General features: G+C 34.6%; 1 protein-coding gene across 17 annotated transcripts in view; it reads left to right on the top strand.

The window, feature by feature from the left end:
• Positions 1 to 24,242, top strand: part of ABCB5 (ATP binding cassette subfamily B member 5) — a 154,631-nt gene that overhangs the window by 45,784 nt on the left and 84,605 nt on the right. For 16 of the 17 annotated variants that reach the window (XR_013356749.1, XR_013356751.1, XR_013356750.1 and 13 more), the window contains 8 exons: positions 65 to 236; positions 2,702 to 2,826; positions 2,907 to 3,084; positions 4,376 to 4,489; positions 4,785 to 4,895; positions 7,356 to 7,481; positions 8,889 to 9,092; positions 14,536 to 14,706. Coding sequence is in view for 13 of the 17 variants with exons in the window: in XM_077856583.1 (XP_077712709.1) it covers positions 65 to 236; positions 2,702 to 2,826; positions 2,907 to 3,084; positions 4,376 to 4,489; positions 4,785 to 4,895; positions 7,356 to 7,481; positions 8,889 to 9,092; positions 14,536 to 14,706 (1,201 nt within the window). In the remaining 4 variants the exon portion in view is untranslated. Of the gene's footprint in view, positions 1 to 64; positions 237 to 2,701; positions 2,827 to 2,906; positions 3,085 to 4,375; positions 4,490 to 4,784; positions 4,896 to 7,355; positions 7,482 to 8,888; positions 9,093 to 14,535; positions 14,707 to 24,242 lie in introns of those variants that run through there. The other variant, XM_077856585.1, reaches the window with a different exon arrangement.

The raw sequence follows: 24,242 nt of genomic DNA, 5'->3' as shown, positions 1-24,242 counted from the left end.
ATATTAACTTTGTTTTAATATAAGATATATCAGTGACTTAACTGCATTTATTTTCTTGTTTCAGTGACATCAACAAAATCAGTGATGGTATTGGAGACAAGATTGCTCTGTTGTTTCAAAACATATCTACTTTTTCTGTTGGCTTGGCAGTTGGTTTGGTCAAGGGCTGGAAACTTACCCTGGTGACTCTCTCTACATCGCCTCTTATAATTGCTTCAGCAGCCATGTTTTCTAGGGTAGGCAAGATGGCTAATACAGTGTTAACTGGAAGCAGGATTGTGAACTAGATCTTTTACTAAATTTGTAAAAAAAAAAAAAAAAGGCATTTCTATTCATTTCCTATGTCTAAAAATGGAAAGGGATATTAAGTATCACCAATACTTTTGATTTTGTTCCCTATTAGTCACTTTTTTTGTTTTCAAGTTATTTGGCTGCAATGAGGTTAACTTTAATATCTTACTAACAATAAAAAACATTTCCCTTCATTTAGTAGCCTAGTACAACTTCAAACAATAGCATAGATATTATATATTGGATGTTGGGAGAGCCTTGTGTGTTCTAAATTTCCAGATAAATGTGTGCAGTTCATTTCACTAGGACAAAATAAGAAAATCCTAAAACTGTAAACACTTTTTCATGTCAGCCATTTCAAGTTTATATTTTTATAAGGCTCTTGAATTGCATTGAAAATGTCTCCTAATGTCTATTTTTGTGTACTAGGTAAATCTGTTTCAATTTTTTAAACAAATTATGTATCTTCATTTTAAATTATATTTCTAGCACTCTTTTAAGTACACCACAATCTATTATAAGTAGATTAATGTTATAACCTGGATTTGAAAACAATGCTCTTTGTTAAATCCAAAAACCACCAATATATCCCAATACCTCTCTCCAAATCAAACCTGGCAATTCTACCAATGTATATTATATATCCATCTCCTAGATTGGAGGCATAGCACAGTCTTAGAAATGGATGAGGTTTTTAATTTTGCAAAGTTAATTGTTCTTTATGGAAATCAAAGCCATAAAATTCACTGAGTTGATTTGCTAGCATTATACAAGTTCAACCAAAAAAGAATTTGCCACAATAAAAATATTCTATGGCTGAATAATTTAACAGGCTTCAATATTTAGACAAGAAATCTTTATTTAATGAGGCTTCTAGCATTGACTTTACAACCCTTGTAAAAATCTTCATCCCCACCATATTTGAAATGAGGATCCCCTCAATAGGAAGATTTCCCACTATGTGTTACTGAGATTAAAGCCTAAACTAAACTGCCTAGGAAAGTAAAATGGATAAGAAGTGTATAAGGAACAACAGTGAGAAATCTAAATTCAGCTATTATATTAGCTGGTTGTGAAAAAGAAGCAAATAAATATCAAAATTGTCCAAATGACTAAAGAAGCCAGGATGGGTGGTATCTAGCTTCCTTTCATTCATTTATTAAATATTTGCTATGTACAGGGCTTTTTAATGGGTGCTGCTTCCTCTCCAGTGATACAGGAATAGTAATCTTTACATGAATTCAGAAAATAATATTTATTACTCAGTATTTATTACTCACTCTATACTACCTTCTGATTTTTTAAAAGATTTATTTATTTATTTATTTATTTACTTACTTATTTATTCATGAGAGACACAGAGAGAGAGGCAGAGACATAGGCAGAGGGAGAAGCAGGCTTCATGCAGGGAGCCCAATGCGGGACTCCATCGCGGGACCCTGGGATCACGCCCTGGGCCAAAGGCAGGCGCCAAACTGCTGTGCCACCCGGGCTACCCCTACCTTCTGATTTTAACAACTGTCCAAACACGTCTTATGTAAAATCATCTCCAATTATGTAGAATATGTTTTGAAAATGAAATTTATTATATGGGTAGACAATAGTTAACCACTCATAGCTCAGAGAATAATTTTTCTCCTATTCCATTTCATTGAACCAATAATTTTTCTCCTATTCCATTTCATTGAACCTAATTACTAAATTAAATCTCTTGCTAATTAAAGGAGTGGGAAATAGGATATATAATAGAGAAAAAGGCACATTTTTATTTTAAAATTTTGAAACCAGGTAAAACTGCCTAATATCAATACGTGTGATGTTCTCCTTCCTCTCTGTCTCTGAAATTTCACTTCTTAGTGTTGGAGATACAGCATTTACTAGGTAGGCTGCATTGTGTAGTAATAGCTTCAGGGGTCACACTCCAGACATATGCAAGATCATCTTCTTCTTCCTGCTGCTGTGACCCATAGCCTCTGGAAGACTTGCTTTGACATAATAACAAATCAAGTCAAATCAGGCTTAGCAGTTTCCATAGTGCATCCAAAACGGACTGTGTCTCTATAACCCATCTCTAAATAAAGTCTTTCCCAATTTTATTAATTTAAGTACCCTATTCTAAGGTTTTAAAAATATAGGGAGGAAACAGTGAAGCTCTACTTGTAGAAGGCAGAGTACAGATTTTGACTGAAGATTACATCAGACTCAGCTCTTTCACTGCTTTGAGACTTTAAAAAGTCATTTAATTATTTCTGGCCATTGCTTTCCTCATTTGCAAACTGAGAAAGTTAGATTAAATGATATTAACTACTTTTTTAATAATAAAATCTGATGTTCTTGATTCTACCTGATTTAAATTCTGTGCACATTGTTGCTGCCTCAGAGCCCTCTTTTTGGTCATGGTTTATTACAGATAATCATCTCATTGACTACTAAGGAATTAAATGCCTATTCCAAAGCAGGGGCTGTAGCAGAAGAAGTCTTGTCATCAATCCGAACAGTTGTAGCCTTTGGAGCCCAGGAAAAAGAAATCCAAAGGTCTATTCCTTTAATTATGACAATATTTGCTTGATTTTATTTTTCCCAAAGTCTATTACATTGCATTTTGTCTTTTTCAGGTATACACAGAATCTAAAAGATGCAAAGGATGTTGGCATAAAAAAGGCTATAGCTTCAAAACTCTCTCTTGGTGCAGTTTACTTTTTTATGATTGGAACCTATGGACTTGCTTTTTGGTATGGAACCTCCTTGATTCTTAGTGGAGAACCTGGTTATACCATCGGAACTGTTCTTGCTGTAAGTCTTGTTTGAGAGCAAAGTAACTGGCCTATATAGTCTCTTATCTAGAATTTACTAAAAATTTGTCTTTGAATGATGATGAATATCCAAAGATGAATGTTTTTAACAAATATTTGTTTCCATCAAATGCTTTATATATACCTTTAAATTATAATTTTGAATTGGCAGGATTTATTCATCCAATGTATCTTTAAAAGCACCATGCTTTTACAAGACTCATAAATGAATTCTCCACTAGGATATTGAGTTTTCTTAATCCAACAGTCAAAAAGGCCAAACTCTAGTGAGACTTTTCCTTTTCAAACTTGCTGAGGTAAGATGGTACTCTAGATTCACCTTGTTGACTGTCTTCCCTCTGGAAATATTCTGTAGATTAAACTCTCCTTCCCTTCCTCTGTCCTTTTAGCATATAGTAATGTTAAAGACATACTATCTACAGCTCTGCCCAACATCACAATTAGAAATTAAAAAAAAAACTCTTAGGGGTTATGCATTAAATTTGAATTTATTCAATTATTCCTTCAAGTTTCAACAATAAAGAGTTAAGTTCAGCATTAAGAAAAATTTGTCTTGCTGAACTGAATTGATCTGGTCTATATATTTCAGTTTCATTTGGTCTTCCCATTCTATGTAGATTTCTTTTTTGTCAACTAAAGTTATCTTTTGCATTTGAGACTTTCATAATTAAGACTTTTATGTAAATGAAACTTGAGCATAAGGAATTTGGGGCACATCTTTTCTTCTCAATTTATGTGTGACTTTGGGCAAATTACTTGCTAAACCTAAGCTTCCTCATTTGTAAGATAGGGAAAAAGCATCTGGCTTATGGGGTTCTTTCCTTATTTCACTTTTTGCAGAGATCTGTCTGTCTGAAACTGAAAGACGTCCAATAATACAAGAATTTAGAAACTGTTGGACAGAAATAGTGTAACGTCTCTATGCTAGTGAAATGTATCACATCCTTTGTAAAGTTTAAGGAATTGACCAGCAAGGAGAGAGTGCAATTCACCTCCTCAGTCAACCAGTAAGCACTCCTCAGTAAGCAGATTTTCCTACTCAGACTTCCCAGCAGATGATAAGAAGACTATGGGACAATCAAAAGTTGTTCCACATTAAGAAAAAGCTATCATACTTAAATTAACTTGTTTCCTTTATGTTTGACAGGAGGTTCCATTCTTTCTACCTAATTCTCCTAATATCTCTCTGAATCTCAACAACATATACACTTCATTCTGTTGTCTCTCTTACATAACTGGAGAGAGTAAATATTATTTTCTTGTTCCTATAGGTTTTTTTTAGTGTAATCCACAGTAGTTACTGCATTGGAACAGCAGCCCCTAACTTTGAAACCTTCACTATAGCCAGAGGAGCTGCCTTTAATATTTTCCAGGTTATTGATAAGGTAAGACTTCAAATTGCTTTGAAAGATAACTACCATTACTACAAGAAAGAAACCAAAAAATTGACACACTCATTTCACTAAAACAAAAAGATGGGCAAAATCCATGTTGGGAAATTGGCTGTGGAAAGAGATTGTTTTAACTCTTCCACAAGGACATTGTGTTTTATTGAAATCTTCATGTCTAACTCAATATACTTCTGAAACAGAAAATATTGTAAAAGTAAACCTTCTTTAAACTATTTTTAGGAGATACAGTGTTGTTGAATTTTTATAACATTTTCTTTGTTTTTCCAAGAAACCTGCTATAGATAACTTTTCAACAACAGGATATAAACCAGAATGCATAGAAGGAACAGTGGAATTTAAAAATGTTTCTTTCAATTATCCATCAAGACCATCTGTCAAGGTACCTTAATTTAATTATAGAATTGTGCAGTTTTCCGCCATTATCTTATACTGGCTAAGATCTCCTCTTAAGAGATTATTTAGGATCATTTTGACCAAGATTTTGCTACTTTTCTTTAAGACTTCAGGAGAGAAAGAAGAGAGAGAGAGAGAGAAAGGGAGAAGGAGGAAAAGTAGGAGGGAAGGAAAGATCAGTAATGGATAAAAAACTCTGGAAGAGCTAAGTTACATTTTGCAGCCTCTTTTCTGCATTCAACTGAAACATTTTCAACTCCCTGGAATTCCTATCCCCTGCATTTGGGAGCACACTAAAATGTCTTGGATTGATGGCATCACCTATTGATGGTCCCTGGATATTATCCTACACAACAGAGACACTCATTTTAACCGTCTAGTCTCTAACCCTGAGAAATTATCCACATGTTATGACTTTCCCTTCTCCCTTTCCTGAGAGCTTTACTGCACCAGCATTTGTGTTTCAGGTACTTTCTTTCTCACTTTTAGATATATACAAATACTCACATGTGTACACAAACACACATGCAACAAAAAGTTTATCACCCTCCATCATTTAGTCTTTGACAAGTTCTTGTGAAAATATTTATCTGTCTCTTCTGTCTTATTTTTTTTTCATTTTATTAGTGTATTTATCTAAAAAGGTGGTTACAGTCAAAAATTGCAAAGAACAATTACTAATAGAACATCCATTTCATAGAAAAAGAAGACCATGGGGCTCCTGAGTGGCTCAGTTGGCTAAGCATTGACTCTTGGTTTTGACTCAGGTCATGATCTCAGGGTTCTGAGATTAAACCCCATTGAGCTGCATGCTCAGGATGAAGTCTGCTTGTCTTTCTCCCTCTGCTCCTCCCCCTAATCTCTTGCTCTCTCTTGAATAAATAAATAAAATCTTAAAGAAAAAGGAAACCATGGTTTTAAGTAAAATTGATAAAAATTAATAATGCCATCAACCTTTAATGCCTTTTAAAGTGCCCAAATGCTCCCTGCATAACTTCTGTCCAGAATAGATCTATCTACTCCTACTTCCTTATTTTTCTCTAAGTCTTTAATTGAAAGCTCTTTATTTTTTTTAACTTTTATTACTTAATTACCATTATTGGAATAGTGTTATCTTCTGCCATTTTTCTTAACATAAATGCAGCATTTGCAACTACACTTGGGTTGGTTCTTGGAGACTTACATACCAATTTGCCATCATATTGCATGGTAAAGTGTTCTCTAGGTTTTAAACAACTATTTTTAAGTGAACTTTTAAAAAATGGCCCCCTTTTTTTTAAGCTAAAGAATGAATAATTTTAAACAAAGAAAAAGTTTGCTACTTTAAATAAACAAAATTGATTCTGCCAAGGAAAGTATAGAAACCAACTCCAGAGTAAAAGCACAGATGGGAGAGGAGGTATTCCCACCAGGAGTCCCCAGTTTCTTTTTTTTTTTTTTTTAATTTTTATTTACTTATGATAGTCACAGAGAGAGAGGCAGAGACATAGGCAGAGGGAGAAGCAGGCTCCATGCACCGAGAGCCCGATGTGATTCGATCCCGGGTGTCCAGGATCAGGCCCCGGGCCAAAGGCAGGTGCCAAACCGCTGCGCCACCCAGGGATCCCCATGGAGTCTCCAGTTTCTAACCTCCTTAACAGAATTCTTCTCTGCTTGGCCCTTTGAAAATTTTATGTTTAGCATATTTGAAGGGTCTGTTTCTTTATAAATGGGGAAATCAAAGTAAGAGTCCAAGGAGAGATTCCCATGTTTTAAGCCTGAATACATATAAATGCAAGCAAAAATAGGTGAGGGTTTGATTACCATTGTCATTTTGGTAGGGTAATTTTTTTTTTTTTTTTGGTAGGGTAATTATTTGTCAGGCTTCTCTCACATTGCATGTCTCTGGGACACTGAAATCTGATAGCAACTCTCAGTTATTGAGAAAAATTTTAAAGTGCTACCTCAAGTTGAAATATCCCCATGAGATCTAGCACTAGTAAAGCTGGGTTTCTAATGGTGGAATCCCATTCATGGGAGCACCTAAAGAGTCTTGCTGGTTGCTTTACTTGGCAATATATTTTGCAATAATGTTAAATATGTTTTTTAAGAGAAAGAATTTCCTTAAATAGCTCATGAAGATATCTGGCAAGATAGTTACTTTCACTAACTTGGTAGACATGAAATTGATGTAAATTCAAAATGTGGACAGTTTGCTATGGCTAGTTAATATTCTAGGAGTACTCTTAATCTAGATCTCCTCTTTATATAGAGAGATGGCAAGAGATTTTTTGAACATCATTTTCTAAAATTATGTAGATTTTTATTATACATGTACATGAAACAAAATAAGATCTAAATTAGTTTTTAAGTGTCACAGAAGAATTCATTATACATTAAATTTCTGAAAATATATGAATCATATTCTCACCTACTTTTATAATATTTTTCCCCTATATCCCAATAGATTCTGAAAGATCTGAATCTCAAAATTAAGTCTGGAGAGACAGTAGCCTTGGTTGGCCCCAGTGGCAGTGGGAAGAGTACTATAGTCCAACTTCTACAAAGGTTATATGATCCTGACAACGGCTTTGTAAGTGCACCTAGCAAAATCATTCATAGCCTGCATGCTGAAATTAGGAAATATCACATATTATAGAGAGCTTACAGCTATATCAACTTCTAATTTTTAACAGTGGAGCTGATAGAAGACATTTCATTTTATTTTCTGCATATTCATTCATTCACCAAATATTTATTGAACACCTACTGTGTGCTAGGCACTATTCTGGGTCCTGGGGTACATTAATGAGCAAAGCATGAAAACCTCTGCCCTCATCAAGCTTACACTGTAATAAATAGAGACCAACAAATAAGTAAATTATATAGTATATTAGAAGGTGATGAAAGCAGTGGAGAATAATAACATAATTGTAGTACCTAGAATTTACAAGATTTTCAGTTTCTCAAAACATCCCAGAAGAATACCTGTAGAAAATATACTCTCTCATTTTTTTCTACTATCCCTAATGCTGCACTTGACTTTTTTACCCTTGAAAATAGCATGGAGAACAAGATTATGATAGTCACAGAAGCATAATTCTTAATGCTTCTATTCAGACTTCCAGCTATTTAGAAGAAAATCTACCCTGCTAGAGCTTGGTTTCATTTAAATTTGACTTCATAAGTCCTCATTTGGAGTATATTAGTCATTTATTCATGCTGTTAAATAAATAAATTATTAGATGTATGAAATATGCATTTCATACATAAGGTAGTTGCATAGAATACCTGTGCCCAGAGAGAATACCAGAGTTGGGGAGGAAGAAAGGCTCTATGAGTTATAATTATCAAACCCTGACTCTGTCATTGGAATATTTGGGAGTAATGAGTAATGGCACTATCTATGAAGAAGCCTTTGTTCATTTACAAATTCTATTATTTATGCAAATGAATAGAAGATACCTGTGCCTTTTGCTGTGAAATGGGGTGTTGAGAAGAGAGAATGTTTCCTAGGATCACCTGGCTGGCTCAATCAGAAGAGCATGGGACTCTGGATCTCAGGGTTGTTAGCTTGAGCCCCAGGGAGGGTGTAGAAATTACTTAAATAAATAAAAATTAAAAAAAATTTCCTAGAAAAATACAAAGGTCACATCAGTCTTAAAATAACAAAACTGAAGTTTGTTACATGTGTTGACATGATAATATTTATGGCTCCTGTCACATGTATCTACATAGTAACTAATTTGTGGGTCTTAGAATAAAGATATTCAGGTAGTTTGACAAGATTTTAAGCTAGTTTTTTTTTACATTTTTTTGGTTCCCATCAATCAGAAGAAGTCTGTTGACAATATACATATTATAAATATTTTATCAAAATAAGTCAGTCTGATCCCTGAAATACTCTGCTTCTCAGCTTATGGTTTGAACTAGTAAAAAAGACTCTAAACCTAATGCAGCATAAGGCATCACAGTATGATTCATTCCTTTGAATTGGCAGATCATGGTGGATGAAAATGATATCAGAACTTTAAATGTGCAGCATTATCGAGAACATATTGGAGTGGTCAGCCAAGAGCCTGTTTTGTTTGGGACCACCATTCATAACAATATTAAATATGGACGAGATGGAGTGACTGATGAAGAGATTAAGAAAGCAGCAAAGGAAGCAAATGCTTATGATTTTATAATGGCATTTCCCAATGTAAGTACACTATGTAGCCTGTGTCTTTAGCTTAGAACTAAAGCAGTGCAATATTCCAAAATAAGATTACAAAACAATAACCTCTACAGAGTAGGGGGAGTGTGAATAATTATTGGATTGTCCTAGATGAAATATCTATGAATGAGAAAGCATGGCAGCAACCAAAAGTAGAAATGCACTATTGAAAGGTCAAGTTTAAAAATCATATTTAGTTCTTACTGGTTCTCACTGTATCTAGAAAAGAAAAATAATTCAAAGATGTATTAAAATATAACAAAGAAATATGAGACAAAATCATTAGTCCAAGCTGAGAATTTTGCTGTCTGCAAAATGTTGATTTGTAAGGCCATCTTGTGGCTAATAGTGGGAATGTCACAGTGTAACGAGACCCCAAAACCACATCTTAAATTAAGAGTAAAGACCAAAAAAAAAAAAAAAAAAAGTGTAAAGACCGTACCTTAGAGTAGGCTGACTTTAGACCTGCTCTAACAAATTCTAAAACCAAACCATGACAAGATTTCCCAGAGGAGATAGAACCTATAGGTTGAGCCTTGCCAAGTTTAAGAGATTTTCTACAGATTCACCCCAACAAAGCAAAAAACCAGGATTACACAAGTTCAAAATGATTGATCAGGGCTTGAATTGCTTACTAAAACAAAAACCAACTTTGTTTTCAGAAGGAAACAGAATTCAGAGTCTCCAACATGACATGCACAGAATTCAGTATATACTCTGCAACAATTAAATATACAAAGAAACAGGAAACTATGACCCATAAGCAAGAAATCATAATCTAAATGTTTATTCGCTTAAGAAAAGCTTCAAAATGCATGAAGCAAAAACTGCTACACTTGAAAGGAGAAATAGGCAAACCCACAATTTTAGCTGAAGCCTTTAGCACTTGATAGAACAAGTAGGCAGAAAATCAGTAAGGCTATAGATGACCTGAACAATTCTGTCAACCAATTAGATCTGACATTTATAGAACCCTCCACCCAATAACAGCAGAATACCTTCTTTTCAAGTTTATAGGGAACAGTCACTGAGATAAACAATATTCTGGGCCATTAAAAAAAAAAACAACTTTGCTATTTCAAAGAACATACAAAAAATGTTCTCGCACCATAATAAAATTATAGAAATCAGTAACAAATATATCTGGAAAATCCACAAATATTTGGCAAGATCAGGCATGTTCAGGATGGCATGGCTATAGACTAGAAAATCCAAATATTTGAAAATTAAATAAGTCATTTCTAAATAATCTATGGCCGAAAGAGAAAGTTTCAAGGAAAATTAATGTCTATCTTAAACTAAATAAAAATAAAACTTCTGTGTATCAGTATTTGTGAAATACAGTTAAAGAACTACTTAAGAGAAATACAGTTTAAGAGAAATACAGTTAAAGAACTACTTTCAGAGAAACTTACAGCATTAAATTCTTCTTTTGGAAAAGAAAAAAGATCCAAAATCTGTAAATGAAGTTTCCAGTTTGAGAAACTAGAGTAAGAAGAGCAAGTTGAAAGCAAAGCAAGCAGAAGGGAAAATAAGATTCGAGCAAAAATCAGTGACAGCAAAAACAGAAAACACTAGAAAGAGTCATTAAAATCAAAAGCTGTTTGTTTGAAAAGACTAATGAAATCAATAAAATGATAACAAGGCTGATAAAAATCAAAAAAGAGAAGAGAAATTACCAATATCAGGAATAAAAGATAATACATCAATCACTATTGATCTCAAAGAGATTAAAAGGTTACAGGAATACTATGAGCAAAGTTATGCCTGTGAATTTGACAACTTAGTTGAGGGTCAATTCATTGAAAGACACAGACTACCAAAACTCATTCAAAATAAGTAGATAGGGGCGCCTGGATGGCTCAGTCCATTGGGTGTCTGCTTTTGGATGGTGTTGGTTCCCACACTGGGCTCCCTGCTCTGTAGGGATCCTGCTTCTCCCTCTCCCTCTGCCCGCCACTCCCCCTGCTTGTGTGCTCTCTTTCCCTCTCTCTCTTCTTTCTGTCAAATAAAAAAATATATATTTTTTAAAATATAACTAGATAATTTTAGAAAGACCTATAACTATAAAAAAGTCAATTAGATATCTAAATAGTAGCAACAATTACAAATGAAATTAAAATTAAAATTAAAAGTGGCAGGGTGCCTCGGTGGCTTCATCAGTTAAGAGTCTGCCTTTGACTCAGGTCATGATCCCAGGTTCCTGGGAGCGCTGCATCAGCCTACCTGCTCAGTGGAGATCCTGCTTCTCCCTCTCCCTCTTCCCCTGTCTCCTGCTTGTGCTCTCTCAAATAAGTAAATAAAATCTTTAAAATAAACAAGTAATAAAATTAAAAGTTCCATTCACAATAGCATCAAAAATATTAAAATAGAATAAATTTAGTGTAAGGTATAAATCTTCTATATGAAAAATATGAAACATTTCTGAGAGAAACTCAAGATCTAAGTAAATAGAATGTAACTTATTCATTGATTTAGATATTCAGTATTTTTAAAGATATGTGTCCTCCTAAAATTGATAAATTTATTGCTATACCAATCAAAATCCCAGGAGTCTTTTTTGTGTGTGTCTAGAAACTGACAAGAACATTATGTACATGAATGTTCATAGCAGTGTTATTCATAATATTCAAAAGTTAGAAACAATCCAAATGTTCATCAGCGGCTGAATGGACAAATTTGATTGATATATGGTTGTTAGATGAAATACAAAGTTTTCAGTACATTTTGAATTTCAGATGAACAACGAATAATTTTAGCATAAGTTTTAGCATTAGTTTTAGCATAAATGAATAATACTAGCATATCCCAAATATTGTATGAGATATGCTAAAGAAGTAGTCACTGATAACAGAAAATCGAAATTAACTGAGCTCTGTATTTTTTTTGTTTTTATCTGTTTTTGTTGAATTTGGTAACCCAAGGTAGATTCACATTGTGTGAAGCACTACTCAGAAATAAATAGGGGTGAATTGCTGATACACACAATGTGGATGAATCTCAAAAATATTATGCTAGGTAAGACAGACCAAAAAAGCACACACTGCAATTATGGCAAGGCTGCAGCATACAAGGTTAATATACAAAAGTCAGTCATTTTCCTATATATCAGCAATGAACAAGTGGAATCTGATATTAAAAGCACAATCCTTGGGAAAAAAAAAAAGAAAAAAAATAAAAGCACAATCCTAGGGGCACCTGGGTGGCTCAGTTGTTTGTGTCTGCCTTCAGCTTAGGTCATGATCCCAAGATCCTGGGATTGAGTCCTGCATTGAGCTCCTTGCCTAGTGGGGAGTCTGCTTTTCCCTCTCCCTCTACCCTTCCCCACTGCTCATGCTCTCTTGCATGTGCTCACTCTCTCTCACTGTCTCTCAAATAAATAAATAAAATCTTTTTAAAAAAGCACAATACCATTTACATTAGCATCCAAAAAATGAATTACTTAGGCATAAATCTAACAAAGTATGTACAAGATCTATATAAAGAAAACTGCAAGACTGATGAATGAAATCAAAGAATTTTTTCAATGGAGTGATATTCCATGTTTGTAGAGAGAAAGACTCAGTATTGCCAGATGTCAGTTCTTCCCAACTTGATCTATAGATTCAGTGCAATTCCAATCAAAATCCCAGCAGGTATTTTGTGATTATCAACAAACCAATTCTCAAGTCTATAGGAACATTTGGGAAGACAGTTTGTTGTAAAACTAAATATATTCTTATCATATTATTAATAATCATGCTCCTTGGTATTCACCCAAAGGAGTTGAAAACTTAAATTCACATAAAAACCTACACACAAATGTTTATAGGAGCTTTATTTGCATCACCAAGGCTTGGAAGCAACCAAGATGTCCTTCAGTCAGTGAATGAATAAATGAATGAATAAATAAACAGTGGTATGTCCAGACAATGGGACATTCATTATTCAGGGCTAAAAAGAAATGATCGATCAAGCCATGAACACATGGAAAAATCTTAAATGCATATTACTAAGTGGAAGAAACCAATCTGAAAAAGCTGGATCTGAAAAAGCTACATACTATGTAATTTCAACTCTATGACATTCTTGAAAAGGCAAAACTATAGAAACAGTAAAAAAGGTGTGTGGTTGTCAGAGTTTGAGGTGCAGGTGGGGATGAATAGGCAGAACACAGAGGATTTTTAGGGTAGTGAAAATACTCTGTATGATACTGTAACAATGCAAATGTCATTACGCATTTGTCCAAACTCATTGAAAGTACACCACCAAGAGTGAATCCTAATATAAACTATGGACTTGGGTGATTATGATGTGTCAATGTAGTAGGTTCATCAGTTATAACAAATGTACCACTCTGGTGGAGGATGTTGATAAAGGGGGACACTGTGCATGTGTGTGGCAAAGGTATATGGGAAATCTCTATACCTTCCTCTCAATTATACTATCAACCTAAAACTGCTTTAAAAACTAAATAAATAAAAGGTATGCATTGTATGATTCTATTTATTTGAAGTTCTAGAACTAGTGAAATTAATTTATAGTGACAAAAAATCAAATCAATGTGTGGATTTGGACTGGAAAGATTCATGAGGAAACTTTCTAGGGTGATAGAAATGTTCTATATCTGTATTGGAGTGGTGGTAACACGGCTATACTCATTTGTCAAAACTCATAAAACTATCCTTAAAATGTGTGCACTTTACTGTATATAAATTATTTCTCAATAAGGTTTATGTTTTTTTAAATGTGAAGGTCAGACTCTAGAATAATCAAAGGTTTAGAAATACTATTTAAATTTATATCCTTGAAGAAACGAGTTTTGGACCATGGACCTAACCCAATACAGTATTGCTAACTATGTTTTGTTAGCTCTAGAAATTATCTCCGATCTCAAATATCTAATGATATCTACTCTGTTAAAAATATATATGCCCAAAAATAAAAAAAAATAAAATAATAAAAGGCCTAAAATTGTCCCAAGATGAAAAAATTTTTGAGAAGTTTGTTTTTGCATTAATGTTTTTCATACTTTTTTTCAGAATATCCAGGAAGGAAATTTTGAGTAATATATTAAATGGCTAGTCAGCCTTTCAAATAATAGTTAAGAGTGTAGTTGTATTACTGAGGTTCTTTTAAAGATATCAATGCATTCTAAAACTATCTTTAAAAACTTTGAAAATTGGTTCAAATTATTATTAATCTTCCTAAAAATCCTTGATTATCATATTTTTTTGTCCTAGCCAAATTTTTCTTAGGTCTCTTCTTTACTTGACTTTTCTTTTTCAAATAGTTGTTTGTTTTTACTAAGAATAAATCAAAGGTCAAAAGCAGACAGGCTGAAGTAGTGATTAAGCTGGTATTAAAACACAACTGTGATTGTCATTTCCTGTTCAAATGATTTGATCATGCTGCCTTCTGTTTCTGTGCTTTTCCTATTTTTCATTAGAAATTTAATACCTTGGTAGGAGAAAAAGGAGCACAAATGAGTGGAGGACAGAAACAGAGAATCGCAATTGCTCGAGCTTTAGTCCGAAAACCAAAAATCCTGATCTTAGATGAGGCTACATCTGCCCTAGACACAGAAAGTGAATCAGTTGTTCAAGCTGCACTGGAGAAGGTAAGTGAGCAGATCATTTCTTGTTTCCATATTCCTAGTTCAACACTGTTTTTAACACAAGAGAGTTTGGCTCTGCAGATTATTTCTTGAGTTCAGTCTCTTTAAGGTATTGATGCAGAGTATTCACCCTTGTAAAAATGTATATATGTTGGCTACAGGAAGTGATTTGGATGAGAAAAGATGCTGTAGTTGGTGCTATAAACATATAAGAGGCTGATATCCAAGCAATCATCCCATATATGCCTCCTTTTGAATAGGTATGCACTGTACACTTCCCATAGTAACCCCACATCACTACCACCATCATAGCTATAACCATATCCACTCTTAGCCTCTTCTATACACACTTGTGGGGTTCTCTTCTGTGACCTATTTTTCCTCTTTAAACCCAAGAGGTTTTTTTTTTTTCTTTCTTTTTTTTTTTGCCCCCCCCCACCCCAACCCAAGAGGTTTTAACTTAATTTCACCTCCAGTGGGGAAGCAAATAGTGTTGTTTGTGCTGGCCCTGAACCAAGCTCCTCTAAGAGCCCTGGATCCTCTAACTTCACACTAACCCCCTGCTTACTACATGCTACTGATATGGTTTAGGACCACAATGCAGGGATGGTACTTTACCAAACTGCATTGCATTTCAGAAAGTAGTTGGTGGCAATGATATGAAAAACCATCAAATACTTTTTTTAATGAGCAGCCGTTCTTTTACTTTTTTAAAAAAGATTTATTTATTTAAGAGAGAAGGAGCAGGGGGAGGTGCAGTGGGAGAGGAAGAGGGAGAATCTCAAGCAGACTCCCCACTGAGGGTGAAGCCTGACACAAGGCTGAATCTCAAGAACCTGAGATCAAGAGTTGAGCTGAAATTAAGAGTAAACACTTAACTGACTGAGCCGCCCAGGCGACTCCCAACCCCTCTTTTAAATCATGGCCTTCAAACCCTTCAGAAGGCTTAATGGCACATATTACTTTGAGTCTGTTTGAAAATCTGTTGTGTTTTCCTGTCTAAGAAAATTACAGGCTTTTTCTTTTTAAATACGAACTTTGTGCAACGAGAAATGGATATTGGCAGCCAGAGTGCCCACTGCTTATTGAATAATCTATTAGTTATTATTATCAACTTGTAAATCATATTGTGTAAGTTTTTACCCTAGTTTCCATCATACAATAAGTGCCACATGATGTTCATGATATTTCTTATTTCTGTAAAGCAAACAAATGATATGAAAGTCCATGTTTATTGTAGACACTTTGCCAATTTGGTTTATTTTGATGGAGAAGAAACAGTGATTCCCTCTAATGATGACTGATGCTTTATTCATTTTTTTATACTCAGTAACTAGGACTGGGCTCTATCTGTGGAATGCACAGATTGTGCAAAATGCACAGAATTGTGTTCAGTGGTGATGCTTAGTTACTTAGGGCTTGAATGTACAAAAAAATTACACTTAACATTACTGTCTTTTAACTAAGATTTGCCTTTGTTTTATTGAGATATAATGAACATATATATAAGATTTTTAAAAACATATTGTGAGAGGGTACAGTGTTGTTTAGAGGTTAAGGGTCCATTGCTTTTTCATCCAATGTGTTAATCACTTCAGGCAGTCAGAACCTGTTCAGACTTTTAAAATAATAGCTGCTTGGTAACATATTAAACTAATAAAAGTCTTTTTTACTACCTGTTAAAATCTATACCATAATAAAAAGAGAACAACACAAAATGTAAACTATGATTACAATTATATACAATAGGTGTGCATGTGCACAAAATTGAGGACAACATATATGAAAATACCAACAGTTGTATGGCAGAACTATGAAGGAATTTAAGGTTTTTTAAATTCATTTACTATTATAGTTTTTCAGTTTTTAAAGATGAGGGGATTATTGACATGGTGGAGATATACAGGTGTGAAACTGCTTTAAGTAGGTTTTGCTGGTCTTTTGTGGGATGAAGGTAAATGGTAACCAATGACGTGACAAGTAGCACAATAAATTGAATAATTATATATGCCTAAGTTTATTGGAAAATGACTCATAGCAAAGAGGAGAATTAAAATACAAGCAAAGTAATGAAAGCTCCAGTGCCATGAGCATCTTCTATACATACCACACAGAGGGCAATTATAGAATCACACCTGTGGAGAGGCCCCTACTTAGAAAGGATGGCATGCAGCAGATCTCATTTCTGTTCATCTAAGAACTCTCAGACCTGCTGCATAAAACGGCCTAACTTACAATAGTTAGCACATTTTTACAGCTCAAAATATCTTAAAGCTACTAACCAAATAAAGAAGGAACGATAAATATATTATTGCTGAATACCTGTGTCTACCTCCCTCCACACCCAGCCTTCATTTGTTCCTCCCAACCCCTCCTTTCCATTACCCCCATTGTCTTCCACTTATATCAAGCTCTAGAATCAGTCAAACTAATCCATAGTGATTTTTAAAAAGAAATCAAGGAGCACTTGGGGGTCTCAGTCAGTTAAGTGTCCAATTCTTGATTTTGGCTTGGGTCATAAACTCAGGGTCATGAGATCAAGCCCCATGTTGGGCTCCATGCTCAGGGGAGAGTCTGCTTAAGATTCTCTCTCTCTCTCAATTCCTGTGCCCCCCCCCAACTCATGCTGTCTCTCTAGAATAAAAATATATAAATCTTAAAAAGAAAGAAAGAGAAATCAAATCAGTAGTTTCCTGGAACAGAGGGTGGATTTTGACTAAAAAGAGTATGAGGGATCTATCACTCTTATCGTCACTTGGATTACTGCAGTAGCTAACTTACTGCCTCAGCCCATGCCCATACAATCTTTTTTTAACACAGCAGTCAGGTGATACTAGTAAAATGTAATTCTGATCGTGTCATGCTTCAGCTTCAAATCCTCCAATGGCTTCTTAACTCATTCTTCACAGTAAAAACCAAATTCCTTACAATAAGCTACAAGGTTCTATGGAGTCAGGCTCCAAGCTCCTTCTGGAACGTCACATCCCATCATTCCTCTCAACACTGGCTGCTCTTTAAACATGCTATATCACTTCTTATCAGCTAACATACTATGTGTGCATTTGTTTATTTTGTTGTCTCTGTTCCCCCACTGGAATGTAAACTCAGTGGTGGCAAAGCCTTTGATTGGTTAACTGCAGTGTCTCCAACACTAGAATGATGCCTAGTCCTTAGTAGACAGCCAATAAGCATTTGTTAAATGCATTTTGGATGAAAACAGTTTCAAGGCCTGAAGTTCTATTTTCTGGATTTCTTAAGTTAGGCTTGCAGCAAATTAGTTTTGCTTCACTTATCATGTTCATTAGAGGGACCTAGGGTAACTGGATAAGGATTTATGCTACAGGCTATGGGGTTCCACTCTGCTACTGATTTGGACCCAGCATGCCAATGCAGCAGGCTTCCATTCAGTCCCAGTAAAGGAGGAATGGCAGTAACCACTTGTAGGCCCCTGGGGAAGCAGAGGAAGCCCACACTGACTTTGGGATAAAGCCTGGAAAGCTCTTTGAAATGTTAAAAGTGGTATGCAAATCTAGAAATAGTTATTACCAAGGGAGGGTCAGCTATACCACATCAATGGAGAACCTCTAAAAAGACCCCTTGCTAATTATGAGGGAAGGGTTTCCCTTACAGTTTTATTCTTTGAAGAGGCAGAGCTGCTCATAGGCTTTTCTTTATCATTACTGTTCTTTCTTACTGTGATGCACTCTGCTGATCTTTCTCAGAGGCCCCTTAACATATTTATATTACTTGGAGAACTGAACAATAAGAAAATTGGTATGCTGCATTAAGCTGTGGACTACTTTATTGAATTAACCCCAAAGAAACGATTATCCAAAGTTAAAGAAAAGTTAATTATTACACATTTTGATGTCTCTTTGTCAATTAAATATCTTGCTTTTGTATGTAGAATTAGGAATGTATTCAATTTTTTCTTCTTTTTTTTATTTTTTTTTTTTTGACCATTTGTAGCAACATTATAATAGTTGAGAACAGAAAGGGAATTTCTGCAAGGGGATTTCCTTGGCTAGAATTTAGCCAAAAGAATAAAGGTAGCATAGAGACTATCTCATCCGAAAAGCATTAGGGAATATTTTATAAACCTGCCTAATCAAGCTCACATTTGTTAGGCTTGGTGTTAAACTATATAGATCACTAATTTATTTTAGGGTAGTGCTTCGCCTTCTTTGATAGATCAGGTCCCCATTGAGAATCTGACTAAGAAAGGGAAAAATAAACCACTGTAACTCTTCAGAAAATCTACAAATGGACATGTATACAAATATTTACATATAATATATATTGAGTCATTATATATATTATATATTTAATTGATATATATATATATATATATATATATATATATATATATATATATATCAAGCCATTCTTGAGTCATTATTTCAGGTGTAATAAAGGAACAAATGGGTGATAATAGCTAATCATTGTAAGAACCCAATGAGGCAAGAACACTTCTTTTCCAATTTTACAGATTTGCACACTGAAGCACAGAGAGATTGAATAACAGCTAGACAATAGTGAAGCCAGAATGTGGACCCAGACACATTTCTTTAGCTCATTCACATAGCCACCATGCTATATTGCCCCAAGATTATATATTTGCTAGAGACTTAAGCTAAATCTTAATCCAGATCACTCTTCAAAACTAGCCTCTTATTAAAGATAGAATTACCATATATATATCCAGCAATTCCACTTCTCGGTATATACCCAATAAAATTGAAAAAAGGAAGTCAAGCAGATATTTGTATACTAGTGTACTAGTGTTCATAATAGCATCATTCACGATAGGCAAAAGATAGAAACAACCCAAATGCTCATAGACAGATGAATGGATAAACAAAATGTATGTATATACAATGGAATAGTACTCAATCTTAAAAAGGAAGGAAATTCTAGCATATGCTACAGCATGGCCCTAGAAGATGTTACGCTAACTGAAAGAGACATGCAAAAAAACAAATACTGTGATTGCATTTATAGGAGATACCTAGAATAGTCATGTTCATAGACAGTAAAATGGAGGTTACCAGGGCTAAGGGAAGGAGAGGAATGGGAAGTTATGGTTAAAAGGGGTATAGAGTTTCAGCGCGAAATGAAAAAAAAGTTCTGGAGTTAGTGATGATGGTTGTACAACAATGTAAGTGTACTTAATGCCACTAAATTATATACTTTAAAATGGTTGAAACTGGCTAAAATTTCATGTTATGTATATTTTACTACTAAGAAAAAAAAGAATGGCAATCTAAGCCTGAGTATAAAAGAATAGTGACATAAAAGGAATTGGCCTCTCAGCTCCCAGAGGACATTACCCTTAAAAATGGTTAGAATGGTAAATTTCGTGTTATGTATATTTTACCAGAATTTTTTTTTAAAGACAGAAAAAAAAAGCGCCACTAACCTCCTTCTAAAACTACATTGCCTCCTTGGGAAAGAAACAAACCATACCCCAAATTGAGGCTCCCATGTCAGCTTATAATAGACTCACTTTTGTCCTCTTAAGCTGCTTATTTTGATCCTATTTTATATATAGCTAATGTTTTTTTCTTTCACAAATGGATTTAAATCATCATTACTTAGCAGGACATTTTAGAGTCTTAAAAACATACAATAAAAAGCCTTAAAATATAGCAAAATGTTTTTCTATAAGTATCTTGATAATTTCTATAAATTTAAATTATTCCTAAGTCTCGTCCTCCCCCACAGATAAGAAAACTTTCTATATAAGATATTAATTTTTCTAATAGCTACCAAATAAAATATCTCTGATGTATTTTTTATTGGTCAGTATTCTGGGCTAGATAAGATATTATTCCCTCTTGGAAGTAAGATGAGCAAATTATTGTAGCATTTTCTCTTCCTAGCCACCATTTACTTCATCATTTACTTTTTGTTGTAATTTCTTCACAGATATTTGCTTAATTAAGTTAGATGAAGGAGAAAGATATTAAATGGCTATAAATAATTTTATTATTATCAATTGCTAACTTATTTAGAAGGGAAGGTGGAGATATTTCAGATTATAAAAAGAAAACATTGTATTATAGAGTACTATTCCACATTGCTCATTAGGCAATACATGTGGCCTCATCTCAGCAAAGAGTTTAGATTTTGAATGTGTTTTACTCTCTAAAGAGTCTTAATGTAAGTATACATATTTTCACATGAGTAGATCTCTGCAAGCTGAAAAGAAGAGGTTGAGTAGGAGGTGAGTCGCATTAAATATGGCTTCTAAGGGCCTAATATTTTACAACTTGTCACTTCATTTTATAAGAGAAAAAGCATTTTCAGACAGGTGAAGTGGCCTGACAGTAATTCTACATTGTTCAGCTATGGAACCAGTGTTGACTCAAAAGAATGGCAAGCCAAGTGGCTTTCAGCATCATAATAAGGTAGTTAATACACCAAAAATCCTGTTTCCCATATAACTACCATAGAGACTTTCTTATAGCAGATGGTCAATTAAAATCCAGTAGCTGAAAGAGGTGGAAGTTTATAAAACAGTAATGAGAGGTTTTTCAGACTGTATTCTTGGAGTACTAGGGTAACTAGGGTTTTCCAGGAGCCTCTTGAGGAAAAGTAGAGAGATAGGGTGGAGTAGAAGGTAGGGCCATGCACCACCATCTCCAAAAATTCAAATGGCAACTAACCATTAATCTGTATAGTTTATTTAAGTCTATTAAGTTCCCACATGTGCTTTCATTTAATAAAAGGATTTTGCAACCTAAAAATAAAAAAAAACTTGAAGACCACAGATTGCATTGCATCATGGAGTATATATCAGTGAGCCCCAAGTTCACCTGAGCCAACCTGCTAGGAGGCAAGTCAGTGGGAACTTGCTGTGGGACCTGAGAACTCTGTTTACAGGCTTCTTCAGAGAGTGTATTACTACCCCTATTAACTGACCCACCAGTCAAATTCAGGCCTTTCAAATGTTCAGAGCTTTGCATTGTTCTTCTTTTCCTTTTGCCTACCTTTATTCAAGGCGCTTGACCATCATTGATGAAAAGCTAGCTAGCCTCCCTCAGGCCCTTATCTCTGCCCTAGCATTTCCATGAGGGATGTTTTAAAACATCCTCTATTTCAAAGTGCAAGCTAATTACCTGATGATTTATTATTGTGCATGGAATTGCAAAGAATCTAAAGAAATGCCAAACAAAGTGTGAAGTAGAGACCTACCTTCCTGTTGACCTTCCTTTGGTTAAATACCTTAAAGTCTGGCTTTTAGCTTTGTTTAAACTATGAAGGAGGGGAGAAGATACTAGGAAGTTCTTTCAAATTGGTACTCTCTAGAAGAACTAACAGCAACAAAGAGTTATTGAAAATCTACCACATCTTCTCTGAGGCATCTGAAAATTCAGTGGAATGGATTCCACTATCTCCCTTATTTTCACAGTAATTCTTGTTTAAAAAAAAAAAAAGAAAAGCATCAGCTCAGATTTCTTTGACCAGTTTTCTAGGAGGCCTTGACTCTCAAAATCTCTCCTCTATGTTTTAAGTCTGAAACAATTAATGTTGTTTGGCCAGTACATCAGTTTTAGGTCACATTCATGATGTAGTGGAGCTGTATTTTTGTAGTGTATTTTATAGCACCTTGAATGTATAATTGTAAGCTCATTTTATAGGTTTATAGGTTTTTCAAAGCACAGTTTCCACCACCACCCCCCTTTTTTAAAGGATTTTATTTATTCATGAAAGAGAGAGAGAGAGAGGCAGAGATACAGGCAGAGGGAGAAGCAGGCTCCATGCAGGGAGCCCAACATGGGACTCAATCCCGGGACTCCAGGATCAGCCCCCCGCTGAAGGCAGGCGCTAAACCGCTGAGCCACCCAGGGATCCCCAACACCCCCCCCCTTTTAAAAAAAATTAAGTGAAAAAAAATAATAATAAAAAAAATAAAAAAATAAAAAAAATTAAGTGACCTCTACTACTAATATGGGCCTCAAACTTACAACCCAGGGAGATCAATAGTGACATCTCTACTGACTGAACCAGCCAGGCATGCCTAGTTTTTTCCCTTTTAAAGTATTAGGCATTTCTGTGATTTATTTGATACACTCAGACACTCATTCATGCTAAAATGGATTAAACTGTAATATAATATATACCTTAATCAAATATTTAGAGTTTAGACAGGAGCCTGGCAGAGTAAAGATAGTACAGATGGGTAAGTGCAGGCCATTCCAATCTGCAGGAACATCAGTGCTCACTAAGGCACAACTGCAGAAATGTCGTCCCTTACTGTCAGTTTTCAGATTCAGACAACAGCATGAACTTTTGCAAAATAAATAAAGTTGTTCCATATGTAATGCCTAATGAGTGAAGAAATATTAGGAGAGAGGCCTACAAAAATGCCTGTGAAGTAAGACTGCCATGAAGAAAAGGTTTAGAATAATATAACCTGCATCAAGAAACTTCATAATTCTGATTATGTCATGAGGCTGCACACCATTCTCAAATCTTTTCTAATTACAGCCTCCTGATTGATTTTACAACTTCTTTTCCCCTACATTCTCCTTAGAGTCTCTGTATTATATGTGCCCTTTTATATTTTTTTGCCATTTTATATTTTTAAGTAAATTTCATACATATTAATTTGCTTTGAGAAATGTTTAGCAGTATTGTGAAATCATTGAGCCAATTGGTAATATCTTATAGCCTCATCAATTAGGTTTGAGAACTGGTTGCTTTCTGAAAATAACATTTGTCACCTCAAGGAAATGTAATTGAATAAATGAGAGTGCTATGGACCAGGAGCCTGGGTGTCTCAGTGTTTTCACCTCTGCACTGGTGGTCCTAATGCATACCCACTCAACAATAATATTCTTAGATTCATTCCCCTTTAAGGTGCTGGAGGCAAGTCTCAGGGTCTCCAAGACCCAGAATACAATTAAATTTGAATGGGAAAAGTGGGATTAGAATAGGCTGAATGTCTTAACTCTAAAAACTAGGCACATTGGACAAACCCAAATTGAGAGATTCTACAAAGTATCTGACTGGTATTCCTCAAAACTATCATGTTCATAAAAAATAAGAATATCTGAGAAATTGTCACAACCAACAGGAGCCTGAGGAGACATGATGGTTAAATGTAATGTATTCTGAAGGAGATCTGGGAGCAGAAAAAGGATAATAAGTAAAAATTAAGGAAATCTGAATAAAGTATGTTTAGTTAATAATGTATTGATACTGGTTCATTTGTTGTAACAAATGCACCGTAGGAATGTCAGATGTTGACACTGGGAGATACTGTGTGCAGGATACGTGAATATTGTATCTTTGCAGATTTTCCCTAAATCTAAAATTATTCTAAAATAAAGTTTATTTTAGAAACTAAAGCAAAAAAAATCACATTTTTACCAATTTTATTATACCATTCATTAGGATGCTTCTGTATAAACCAGGCTTAGAATTACCACATACAAGTAAATAGGAAACTGTGGGAAACAAAAAGCAAACCATAAAAATTCTCTTCCCAATTATCATCACTCATTAGTTTTAAAAAATTCTATGTATTTGGC

Source organism: Canis aureus, chromosome 18 (assembly GCF_053574225.1).
Source record: "Canis aureus isolate CA01 chromosome 18, VMU_Caureus_v.1.0, whole genome shotgun sequence".
NCBI classification, from domain to species: domain Eukaryota; kingdom Metazoa; phylum Chordata; class Mammalia; order Carnivora; family Canidae; genus Canis; species Canis aureus.
The sequence above is the reverse complement of the archived record's forward strand: the minus strand, read 5'-3'. Positions and strand labels throughout refer to the sequence as shown.